This window comes from Harpia harpyja, chromosome 2 (assembly GCF_026419915.1).
Source record: "Harpia harpyja isolate bHarHar1 chromosome 2, bHarHar1 primary haplotype, whole genome shotgun sequence".
Classification (NCBI taxonomy): Eukaryota; Metazoa; Chordata; class Aves; order Accipitriformes; family Accipitridae; genus Harpia; species Harpia harpyja.
This window is the reverse complement of record NC_068941.1, coordinates 60643310-60656879: the sequence shown is the minus strand read 5'-3', so window position 1 is coordinate 60656879 and position 13570 is coordinate 60643310. Positions and strand designations below refer to the sequence as shown.

At 36.0% G+C, this 13570-nt stretch overlaps 1 protein-coding gene across 12 annotated transcripts in view; it reads right to left on the bottom strand.

Annotated features, from left to right (window-relative positions):
- Nucleotides 1-13570, bottom strand: part of FRYL (FRY like transcription coactivator) — a 176821-nt gene that overhangs the window by 91345 nt on the left and 71906 nt on the right. For all 12 annotated transcript variants that reach the window (XM_052780108.1, XM_052780109.1, XM_052780110.1 and 9 more), the window contains 2 exons: nt 11949-12148; nt 5481-5534 (listed from right to left, as the gene is read on the bottom strand). In XM_052780108.1, coding sequence (XP_052636068.1) covers nt 5481-5534; nt 11949-12068 — 174 coding nt within the window. In that variant the 5' untranslated portion in view covers nt 12069-12148. The remainder of the gene's footprint in view (nt 1-5480; nt 5535-11948; nt 12149-13570) is intronic.

The following is a 13570-nucleotide window of genomic DNA, read 5'->3' as shown; positions in this document are numbered from 1 at the left end:
AGGTTACCCTCCTGAACTGAGGAAGTATGTAACCTTCAAAAACATGCTTCTTTGGTTATTAGACAAACAAAAATAAGAGCCTTTTAGATATTCTATTCTACTTTTAATACATTTGACTGGTCTAGATCTCAAGCTACATTTACTTTCAGCATAACTCCCCTATCTAGTGCTGTCTTCTAGAAAACCCGTATGAGCTGTAAAGTTCTCCGTGAAACAGTGGCAATAGAAACCATTATAGAAGGAAGACTTTAACATGGTATGAAACTTAAATTCTCTAGGCTTCCTTTAACTTAAACAGAACTCGTCAGTGTTCAAGCTTGGAGAGGGGAAGAATGACTGGAGAAAGACAGCATAAAGCAGCTATAAACTCCCTGCGAGGAGGCAGCAGGGAGCAAGCCCATCCCCAAAACACTGGCTGGAAAAGGAGAGTTACCTACCACATTTGTTACTGATACCATGTATTAATTACCTCTTGCATCTTTCAAATAAGAGGTTTCAATAGAAGCCATCCTCATGCTATAACTTATCTATTATTCGTTATTCCGGAAAACCAAGATAACATCAATGCCGTTACTTCTTTGTCCTCATTTGAAGCATCTTGGTTTTTCAGGTTTGGGGAAGGGATGGGGGCAGGTGGACCATATGGAAACCTCAGGAGGATCTCTTTCAACCATCTGAATACTCAGCTTGTTAACCAGTCAGCTATTCAAATCACAATAATTAAGTAGCATTCTTGACTCTCTGAGAAGTCCTTTAATTATATAAACAAGAGGAGTAACTTCTTCAAAATAAGTAAAATCATATTCTTATTCTGTAAGTTCATAAAATTTTAAATTCCAGTATACAATACAAACAATATATATTCCAAATCTGAACAGGAACTAGGTTTCATTAAGAAATTTTTACTAGAATGATGAGATTACTTTTTCTCTTACTATTCTTGTCTGCCAATAGGACACTCACTAAAAAGGGATTCAATGTAAAAACCAGGCATGCCTGCTGGAGGAGGGGCACGCACATTGAGCTAACTGCACAAAAAGATGAAGGCAGTTATTGCAGGCAACACAAAAGCATACAAAGCCTTTTTAACACAGAAAAGAAACAAAAGCTAGAAATACTCTGTAGGCTTGCTATAATGCCTTGCATCTCAGAACAAAGGCTAAATTTTTAGAATACCTTCATTCTTACACTAATATATGTTGAAATCTTTATGACGTGCTTTGGAAACCAAGCATATTGTAAGCCTGTTCCTTGTGCACTGATATCCATAAAAAAATAAATACCCAGTCAACTAACCAACCTACATTCGACTTCTAGAAGTGGACAGTAAAAACCAGCTCAATTTTACCACTTTGAAGTTAGATTGTGATCTGAAATGAAGCAGTGTGTGATGAAGAGGAAGGCATACAAATTAAGATGTTGCTCAAGAGAATTTTCTGATGTGGCAGAGGTCTGACAAATTTCCTTGGAAAAAACCAAGATGGAGAAGAGAAGAGGAAAGAAAAATTATGAGGAAATTTGAGATACTTGTGGGCTACTATTAAAACCATCATCCTTCAGTAAGAGAAAGCATCAAAAAAAGGAACTCAAAAGACCCATTTGTATCAATAAAGCTTCAAAAAATTTTCACTGAGACTTCATGTGCAAGAAATGCCTGCTGCTTGCATCAGCCTGGGGTACTCAACCATCTCTGTTGACCTCACTCCAGCCATGAGCAGAAATCACAAGTTAAAACCATTAATATATTTTGGAATTAAAAAAAAAAGAAGATTCAGAAAGAACCCTTCTCATGAGTTACTAAACTGAAGGTATTAGACTCAGCATAAAACCATCAATGTAACTGGTAATCCTTAGAATGAAAGCTAAAGCTAAACTTGATGAAGAAGGGATCTATCACCAACCACAGCAATCCAAAATCTGTTTTGCCTCCAGAATTTACTGTCAATACCCATACCCCAAATAACCTAAACACTGGGGAAATACTTCAATATCTTTCTCTAAAAATAACAATTTCTCTTTCTTTAAAAATAATGATATATCCAATACGTTGCACAGAGCTATGTTCATACAGCAACTACACACACAAGAGGACAGGAACAGATTAAGTGAACACTTAAACTACCCTGTGCTGTCAATGTAAAATGACCCCACAAAGCACTTCTACTTCTCTGCCCTGCTTCTGAAATGACAGGTTTATTAGTAGAAGAAAAAGGAAAGCTGCATTTTAAGCTTTACTAAACCCTTTCCTGAGGTTTACCTGCAAGTTTACAGAGTATATTAATACTACTATCATTCATAAATGTTCCAGCAGTTAGGCAATTTACATCATCTTCCACAGAAACAAGCTGTATCACACGCATTAAAAAATTTGTCATTGGTTAAGTGCTAAACCCAGAAACTACTGGCATTATAAAGCATTTTTCTCTTGAAACGAAAAATCAGTTTTACATTACAATTATTTATTTCCTGTCAAGTTCTGCATCCATATCATTCTAATGAAAAGGCATTGGAATTATCAGGAAGGTGAAATCTTAGTTCATATTACATAGCTGCTAAGCAGAACATGAGCTATATGCTTATTGTTCTTATTTAATATAATTACCATACTGCTTGGATACTAAATTCAAGTTCACCTGGTATAAAAATTGTTAGAAACCCCTTTTAGTTTAGCATTAAATTATGCCTAGGTTGAAAACAGCAATCCAGACAAAGAGATCCTGTAATGCCCAAGAGAACAGGCCTGCACTAGTCATCATGACGTATACTTACATTCCTCATAATGAAACAGCAAAGCATGCTCCAGTCTTAAAAGGCCGTAGCACATTGCTAATTGCTGCACTTAACATACCCAACAGTATATTGAGAGGTAAGGAGAGAGATATGCACAATTATAAGAAGATGCTAGAGGCCAAATTCCGGCTATGGCCAAAATCCTGATCCTGAAAACATCGCTCAAGTTGTGCCTAATAATGAACAAGCCTGAACCCCAGAGACACATCTGCTTTCAGTCACTGAGATGGCCAAGATATGCTTCTGCGTGATCATAACGTTTTGGTATCTTAGGACAAGAGTCGGAAATTGCCAAGTATGATTCCTACAACAAACAAAAGATGAAAAATACAAGCTATTTCAGTTTCAAGCTGTACAAGCAAAAATATTTTAAGAAATGTAATATATGCTCTAAAAAAAATTCCTCTCCGGTAGCTTCTTGATGCACTGGGAATGATAAAGGGAAAGCACTGGTACTAAAATGCTAATATTTTTTAACAGTTTAGAAGTGTAACAACATAAAAATTCCCTTCTCATTTTCCAAACTTTCATCTCTCTTAGCTAAACTTACATTTTTGTTTCAGTTAAAACCTCAGTGACAAATAAAAGAATTGTACTATTTGAAAATTAGAAACTCTTGATTTTGCACACTCAGATATAATAGCAGCCCTCTTGATCTGGTTATGCTTCCAACAGAAACAACTTACAATCCCATTAAACAGCTATTGTACTTTTTCATGATAGAGACAGGCTACACAAACACTACACACCTTCCTCCTCCATCCCTCTTCTTATCACTTCCTGAGCTGAGAGAATGAGTGTTAACTAGATACCTTCTTACTCCTAGAGTCCCTCCTGTGTTTCAGTCATGCTCTTTTTATTCACAAAGTATAACGCTTACTAGCTCAGACACCGTATCAGTACAGCTAAAGCCACTTTTTAGACTCAAATTCCTAAATCCATAAAGATCTCTGGGTGAACAAGGTTGGCCCAGCAACAGCTCTAGCTTCTCTGCTAGATGCTATGGCTGTGTGCTCCGGATGCACCTCTCTCCCGTACTTTGCCAGTCTCTTTTTACTCTGCAGTCTTCTGCACTCCCGGAGAATTGATCTTAATATGGGTTTCATACACCCAGCAACGAACAGAGAGAAGCAATCTTAATCCCTTTTGCCAAACAACGTTCAAAATTCCCTATCAAAATTCACAATCCCTGTCACCAGAAGGGAGACATTCTGCTCTGACTTTCTAAAGTAGTTATTCAGTACCATTAAAATTCAGATCTCAGTGAACCCAAAGTAGATTACCAACAGAAAAAGAACAAAATAAGAACTCACACACATACACACACATATACACATAAACAATCAAAACAAATTATTTTAAGAGTACTACATTTTCAGGAAAACAAGTTTATTTGTATATTACAAGATTTCAAAAGTTATATGTTTTATTTTTTACTTTTCTTCACTCAGCATATTTTTAGAACCTCATGTAGTTTAATACACAACTACTACTGATTTATAATAAACATCCTTAACTGAGGAAAAAATGTGGTAAGGTGGGAGTTAGTAGAAAAATTAGTAATATTACTGATTTACAGATTTCCTTAGTTCATCCCTATCAGGCATATTATTTAGCTTTTGGTCAGCTTTACAATGAAATACTGTAGCTACCAAGAATTTATGCCCTATCCCCCCTCACCCATTTTCCTTGCTTATGAGTAAACTTTCATTTAGGAGATAATGGCCTTACAGCAGGTTAGATTAGAAAACATTAAAAGGCTACGTGAGGTTTTTGGTGGTGGTTTTGTTTTTCTTTGAAAAGGAAATTATACATCAAATATTACATGCTATTATTTGTTTCTCTTTTGGGAGGGAAAAGAGGTACATGGATGGCATTAACTGAAAAGTAGGGGCAGGTCCACAGATTTCACTGCAATGTCTAATACCTATATCCAAGGAGTAATGGAAAGCATTAAACAAAAATCCAGTTACAGAAGACATGGACAGAACACTAAACTCCATGCAGTAAGACGCTGTTCGGTAACAGTTAAGAACAGGAACAGGCACATAATGGGGCTTCATCTGAATGCTGCCTCTCCATTGCAAGGAAGTAGTTACGGGACAAAAACATGCCTATACTATGAAAGAATTAGAAATACAGACAATAAACATGAATAAATTGAACAGAGAGTTATTCCATGTACAGTTCACTTATAGTAAGTGAAACAGAATAGCCTCACAGTGTGACTATACACTCAGTAAAGGACAAAGTAGCATTTAAAATCTACCTTGTGCCTTCTGCCATAGAACCAAAAAGCCCTCAGTAAAGCTGTGTTACTGAAATTAACGCTATTTGCTTATAAAAGCAGAACCCCAAACACGGAAACAGTAAGTGATATAGGCTGAGGTTACACAAAGCTTGTTAACAGCAACAGAAATAAATTAAGTCTTCTCATCCCCTACCATATTTCAGCATCTTTCCTCCAGCATCTTTCACTGCTACCTTCAAATAATTAATCTATTCTAGTAGTTTCTTACTATCATATTCTACAATGGAAAATAAAGTCTAACTAACATTCAAGCTCTAAATCTTCTGACACTGATTCAGACGTGGATGTTCCATGTCATTTCAACAGTGGAACTGCTATTCTGCAAAAACAGAGGCCACCTTAATCCAATAAAAACTGCCTTCAACTACATGTTTCCTACCTGATCAAACTGAAGATCTTCACCTCTTTGAAGAGATCTGGACAAGAGCTTTTCCTGTAAAGAAAAAAATAAAAAGAAACGTGAATTTCACAGTGCAATTGACTGTTATCAATGATAGATTCCTTCCTTCTCAGTTATATCACAGAACAAAGAAACAACTTTTAATGTGAATATTTGCATTATTTTTAATCTACAACCATTTCTGAAGATGTGAAGTGTACTCACAAAATAGAAGAATACAGATCTAAAATTAATTTGGTAGCTTAATAGCAATAATGTTAAAGACTGACAAACAGAAAATGTCAAACACCTCTGCCAAACAGCAGGGCCTACAGCGGTATGCTCAACAGAGATAGCTGGCAGTGGGTGCCAAGTGTAACTTAGAAGGAAAGCCATTCCCATCTGAATTAACAAGCATATTCATGTTCATATAAGGCAGTTATTGTAAGCTACAAGAATGAATTTTAAAATGCCTTCACAAAGGCAGAGACAATTGTTCAATGCATTTCCAGCCTGCGCTTTTCCTGAACTACAATGAAAAATAGCTAGAAAACCTATGTCAATACTAACTTGCTTTACATTTGAAATAACTTTGTAAGGTACAGAAAAGATGCAATATTACTAGTTTAATCATTACAATATTTCATTGCTACCAGTACCATAAGACATAATTTAATTTTACTTTTAACAGAGCAGTATATTCCTGACAAAATAATCTAGTGAGAATTAAAGCATTAAGAAAACAAAACACTCATGAACTGTAATAGTAATGTAACAGTAATTCTTACTAGTCACTGTGGAGAGTACCAAATTATACAGTTACAAGAAATACAACTTTTATAGTCTCTTGCTAGGGTATCCTGGAAAGTAAAAAAAGAAAAGGGGAAGTGGGGGAGAGGGGAAGGGGGGATGGGGATGGGGGGTGGTCAGCAAGGGGATTAAAAAAAAAAAGTAAGTCCCATGTACTGGCTCTGAGGGTCAATGATTTATGGTAAGCCAAGTGCCACAGTAACAGCTTTAAGGGCATACTACAAAGCAGTAAGATGTATAAAGATGTAATGAGCATTTCTTGCTACTTAAAGAAATTTTAAACTATTTTTCACTTTATTGTAAATGAATCAAAAATGTTATCTTTGATGAGGAAAGTAGAAAAAGTACTCAAGGTAAGGAGTTAATACCTCACATTAAATTGCAGTAAGCAAACAAAGAGCTTTTATGGAGCAAGTTAAGTCAAGTAGTAAGCTGGAAGAGCTGTTACCTTGCCTGGTCTGGGATGTAAAAGGAGGTGTCAGCAATACTGATAGCCAGTACTGCTCTCAACAGGTTGTGCCTCAGTTAACACAAAATAACTGCTCAGTAGTTTAGTAAGAGACAACACCCATGCTGTCAAGGCTGTTGACAAAAATTTTAAAAGTCAACATTGCTTGGCATTTAACACTTACAAGGCTGCAACAGAGAGGTTATATGTTAAAACAGATAAAAATTGGGATTGCATGTACCAAGTCTAAGATTCAAACCAGTGGCTTATTTTCACTTGTCCTAATCATAATCTTGAAAATACAAGACAATTTCTGGCATTTTCTGTGATGAGTGCAGCTGCATTTGGTGTTCAAAAGGACACAATCTCTGGCAACTATTACAGCCTCTGAAAACTTGAATTCAACATTGCCCAGGCAAAAAGCATTTGCTTACTCTGGAAGTATAACTTGAAATAACATAGGTACCAATTCATAAATCAGACTATTTTCACTTTCTATAATCCAAAGAAACCCACTTAATTATCTAAGAAAACACTGCCATTTATGTATACTTCCAGTATGCCTAAATAAAAAATATCTCAAAAAAGAAGGTAGTTTCAGGAAAATGCATTTAATATTCTGAAATAGTTCTATTTGTTCATCAATTGATGTATTAGCCAATGTTCTTTCACTGTGCAAAGAGGAAAGCAAAGGAGAAAAGGTTTCAGAAGCTGGCAAATAAACACTTCTTTGAGTCCTACAAATTCAAATAATTTTACATGTTATGTCTGTTCAAAATACTGTTATGAGAATTGACATTTTGCAGCAGATACTAAAAGCTCCAAAGAGCACTGACAAATCAGAATTCCCTTTTAACTAGAACTCCTCCCTACCCTTTTTTTATAAGGAAACGCCTACTGTAGGTGAATTCATGTTATCTGTACTATGTTTTTAGATAAACTGCACAAATAATTGTAATCTTATCTATAAAGCAGAAACACGAGAAATGTTCCACCCTATATAAACATCGTATATTACTAAATAAGCTGAAGGAAAATAACTAGAAAACTATTTCCTGAGAAGATGGAGAAATTACTTTCCTGTAAGAAGACAGTAAAAGTCAGGTTCCTTAAGTCTTCTTATGATACAATGCCCCAACATGCCACGTTTCCAGCATGGTACTATGAAACTATTATACAGGTGAAAAAACACTGGGTTTATTATACCCATTGCATGTGTCTAAAACCAGAAATAGGTAAAGAAAAGAATGATAACAAATCAAAGAGAAGTGAAATAATCTCCAAGTCTTCAGATGAAGTGAAATCCATGTCAATAAATAGCAAACTATTTTTAAGATAGTTCTGAAAGTTTAGCTTCCCCCCCCATTCTATACTAATTGAGACACTTCTGTACATTAGATGTTGATATAACTTTTAAGATTTTTAGTATCAGAAAGAATGAAGACCTTGCAAGTTCATAATCCTCTCTATTATTTTTCCTCAGCATTAAAGATCCTAACTGCTAAAAGGTAAATATGACTGTAGTTAATGTAACACCGACCAAACAAATGTGACATAAGCAAATAATACTCTCTAACCCAGTCTCAGGTTTATCAAGGCCTTTGAATTATTTGTATGGCTTTAAAATTTATTTTTCTTCAATGCTGTCTTCTAACTCTGCTTTGTCATGGCCCCAGTCATCTCATATGACTTACAAAAATCTATCCAACAGCATAAAGTAAAGGTCTGGAAACTTTCACTGAATTAATAATTTAAGATTTATTTTCCTGGCTTCCTGAAGTTCAGAGAAAGATGGAAATAATAGGTCTACATTTGTCTTTTACAAGTGAAATGAAAAAAAAAACCAAACCAAAACAAAAAAACCAAACCAACCTACTATTGAATTAACCAAAGAGCAGTTTGCATGCATTGTGTAAAGCAGAAATGTCAACATATGGCAGGCAGCAGAGATCAGGATGTAGACAGACATGTGTGTGCTGTGCAAACAACTGCACCCATGGAAAAAGGTACCACCTATTGGCCCCTCTCCAGTATTCACCAGCACCGTCCTCTGGTGGCTAGTGCACCTCAGCAGGGTGGCTCAGGTGAACACAGCAGAACTAGAGCACTTGTTTCTGTCCTCCGAGCTGCAAGTAAGAGACCAGACAAGTGATGCTGCCTTGCCTCCTGCAGCCCAGTTGCTGGGCAGCACCTGCGTTCTTGCCCCCGTGTCAGAGCAGCATAGGAGAAAGGCTGTGCTGAAGAAATGCGGTGTGCTAAATTTTACAGACTTCAGACAAGCTTTTGAAAGCACCTTGGCAAGACTTACAAAAGCATACAGTGCTAGTCTGAGTTTAGTTTCTCCATGATGGAATGAAACCATTGCTGTTGGCCACAGGCTTAAATATTCTTTCTAGTTTTGACTTAAACATGAGACTGAACTACAGTTTAGTAAGTTAGCAGTGTAACTAGTTAACAGCTTGGTGACTTGGTGGCACCATGTTAAACTCTCTGCTTGAATTCTAACTGTCTATATTTACATGCAGCCTGACAAAATATAAGGTAACTGAGTTTATCACTAATCTTTTTCACTGGTATAGTTTGTTCCACATTTGGGAAAGGCTGGTATCATGCCTTACAGTCATCCTTGCTCAGCTGAGGAAGAGTATTTTAAGCTACAATAAATTGTGTCTGAACCCTTTTTCCTTTAAAACTATATATTACTACAAAAGACTTAGAAGATTTAAAAAAAAAAAAAAAAGTGTTTTAATTTAATTTACTTACTAAAAGGATGATCTTCCTTCCTACGGTTACACTCGCTACTTGAATCATTTATTTTAAGCATTTGCTGATAAGCTCTTTCTGTAACTTTGGAAACTGCAGTATTAAAATTTTGCAAGCAGAGAACTCTTAATTAAATCAGTGAAATGAAACTATTTTGTTACTCAGTATGGTAAGTGAATTCACAGCGAGAGAAACCATTTAGTTACTTTTTAAAATCACAAGTCAGTTACTTCTAAATGAAACCCATACATCTAGCTAAAACGGTACTGTCCCCTTACCCCCAGGTGCTGTCTTGATCTGAAGTTACTTTTTTTTTTTTTAAATTATTATTTAATTAATTTTTGCTCCCCTGCTGGCATGTTCATCTTCAAGTTTTAAAAAGTGCCTAGCTCCTAACTTTAATTGGTCTGGCTCCAAATTCTCTCCAACAGCCTAGCTTCATCTAACACATTAAAGATTTATGTAACACTACATATATTCTCCACATTATTATTTGTGGCCAAGCCATCCCACAAAATCAAATCACACTAAAATGATAAAAGGCTTTCCTCTCTTCCATTAAAGCCTTTTCTCCAGTCTCAGTCAGTGCCTTTCCTGTGCCCTTTCAGCCTTTTATCTTTCTTTTTAAATGTCATACACTAGAACTGAATAGTCAGTATTTATATCAAATACTACGTACAAAAATAAAACCACTTCAGTACTTTAGTATTTTCTTCCATTGAGACACCTAAGGATTCCCTTCTACCTCTTTGTGTTACGGAGGCTCAGGTTGTTTCACTTTTCCAAAGCTTTTGGCACCTCTTTTAAATTGCTGGTTTTCTGTATAGTCTGTCCTTCCCACCAACATAAAATAAGGAAAGCTGGCTATATGTATAAATTTACATTTGATTGCATTAAAAAACATTTTGTTTAAAGGAATTCAACTTAGCAAATGAACCCAGACAGAAGTGTTAAAGACCTTCACAAATTACAACTCCAGCAATATTTATAATTTCTTATTTTATCCCATAGAATTTTATACATACTGTATACACACAAAATACCAATTTCAGAATCTTATTACTAAAAGATCCTGACTAAGGCAGACTTCATGCAATCACCATAAAACCTCACCAGACAACAGAGGTGGGAATCACTCTTCTTGTTTTGCAGCACAAGTGAACTCCAGGGCTATTATATTTACCTTGCTACCAGTATTCCGGTTAGGAGATTTAACTCCAAACTAGCTGTGTCTACAGAAGAGCCCTCTTCAGCTCACCTGAATTACAGCCAGTCCATGTCATTCTGGCCAAGCACTACCCTCCCCGTATGTTTAGGGGCCGAGGGAGCGGCATTCGCAGCAGTAGGCACACAGACCACCCCGAGCAGAGCTGTCTGCCTTTCCACCCACAGCATCACCACCCCTAGAGCTCTCCTCTCACTTCTTAGCTACGTACCCTTCACCATTTGCGTGCCCCTTTTCCTAGAAAGTTTCTGTGCTTTCTTATCAAACCCTCCCAAACACCTGACTCTTGGATGTCTGTAAGGAAACAGACAAGTTATGTTTAAGTTGTAGGCTTGCCTGGTACACACACACACACGTATATATAATGTATACCTAAGTAGGTGTGTACAAAGAAATGTTTCCCTTTTCTTCAGCCTTTGATCTAATGGTTTTAGTTGAAGATGATTCCATCAGTGACACCACAAAAGATGTTTAGCCACATTTTTGTGTTCTTTTGGACTGCTGCTTAATAACATTTTTTCCTACTAAAGTTTTGAAACTGGGGCTCGAGTGCTCACATGTGCACTTCTGCACATGAACACTTCTGCAGGCAGCAGTTGCAAACAGAGGCCTTGTGTGAGCCAGCCCTCTGTGAGCTGCAGCATCCCGCCTGCTCAGTAAATTTCCAAGTTAAAAAAACCCTTTTTTTTCCCCCAGAAATTTCCAAGTTAAAAAAAAAAAAAAATCCTTTTACTTCAAGATCATGTGGTCTGGATCATCAACATAATTTTCCATTTTGCCTAATCTGCAATATATGCTGGCTACTTTATTCTTCCAGGTGTTCGTGTCATTACTTTGGAAAACAAACCAGATGTATCTTTTCTTGAAAGTATATTGTCAAAGTTTTATTTCAAAGAAACATCAACAGGAAACACACTTCACAGTGTTAATGAAGGAACATTTTTTGTTGTCGCTATTTCCTTTTGTATCTTTACAGAACTTATGAATACTAAGAGGTCTTGTTTCCAGTAACCACTACGTAACAGTTTTGAAGGAAGTCAATAAAACTTAATCCAGGTAGCAACCCTGTTTGCAGAAGCCTATTTATTCTTGAAATAATCCCTTTGAAAAGTCAACAATATCTGGGGGATGTTTTTTTCAGTAACCATACATACAATAAATCAGCCTATTTTAAAAAAAAAGCAGGACCATTTCAAGGGATACTATGAAAAAAAGGACTCACCAAAGGTTCAGCCATTACAACTTCAATTTTCTTTTCAGCTTGAACAGCAAATTCAGCGAAGAGGCTTTTGATGACATACTCGCCAGGTTTGACATCTGGATCAATAGTAATGTTAGACATGATGATGCCTCTCTTTTCCCAGGTGGAAACAACACTTGGAGAAATTCGGCGTTTATTTACTCTGCTGGGTGGTGTGGAGGCTAGAGAAAAAAAAAAGAAAAATAAAGAGCTATAAAGCAGAGCTTCTAAACACAGTGCCTGTCACTTCTTTACTTACCCGTCCACCACCCAGACGTATTCCCATGGTAAATTCTGTAAACCAGAAAGAGGAAATAACTAGCTATAACATCCAACAAGAATTTTTTTTTTTTTTTAAATTAGGTGGGAAATTCTACTCGAAGTTGCATACAGGTTTACAGTGTAACTCATTTTTGTCATTGCTAAAATGCATAACTGTCCTACGCTGTGCGAACTACCCCATTCTGACTACAACTGTATGATGATCATGATAAAGATTACAGCTGGTAATATCTGATATCTTCAGTTCAAGTATGACTAAAAAAATCAAAAGGTCCAATGTAAAGGGTTATCTCCCTATATTGTGAGAGGCATCATCTTGATTCAACTTTTATAAATTGGCCATGAAGTTCAAGTTTCTACTTGGTATCCAAATATCTTCAAGAGAAATATTTCCTTGGCCCCTCTTGACACTTTTTGTCAGTACACTGATTTTCCTAACAAGAACGCAAACCCTTTCGAGACATGTCATGCTAACTCTTTTCCGTCATTCTCTAGTCACAAATCTAAAAGACTTGCTCCTTACGAGAAATATTAATCAATCAGTATAAATAACATTGGATATATTAGTCTCCCTCTCTAAGGATTAGTACTTTCACCTTTTTACTGAAATTGTCATATACTAAGTTTACATATATTTATCCACCTTTAATTTTATTTTTCTCCCTAAGCACTCAAAAATTTTTCTTTATTACCACAGCTGCCACCCAATGTGAATTGCAGTACCAAAAATCAGGTATCAGAATGCACTCACACATGAATTTAACATACACATAACAATTAGAGTAAATAATTACAATTCTTGTTTTGCACACTATAAATCAAAGTAACTATTGACATGTCTAATGATGCCCCAAATCTACCCAGAAAGGTCTGATATTTCTCAAGCATATTCCATGACTGCAGACATTTTTTTTTTATTACTATTAGGAATTTATATTAAGAATTCTTACCTATTGATATTAAGATTTTATTTTCCTAAGGTAGCTGTATAGAGACCTAGTCTCAGTCTATTTTATTGTATTGCATATCGTGATTTGTTCAGGTAAGCTTCTTTAAGGCTTTTTGCAGTTAAAGTGTGAGGAGATACGTTTGGCCAATTTTGATGAACTTGCAAAATTTTTGTGTGTTTTCAACTTGTATATGTGCAATTCCTATTAGCCAAATATTATCCACAACTTTTACTCAAACATTTTTTCAATGTTCAACTCATTCATGAAAATACTGGTTGCCATGGAGACCAAACCTTTGGTACTTCACTTCTTCCCAAGTTTGAGTCTCAGCCATTCATAATTTCTTCTATCAGTTCAGAAAGTTAGATTTTA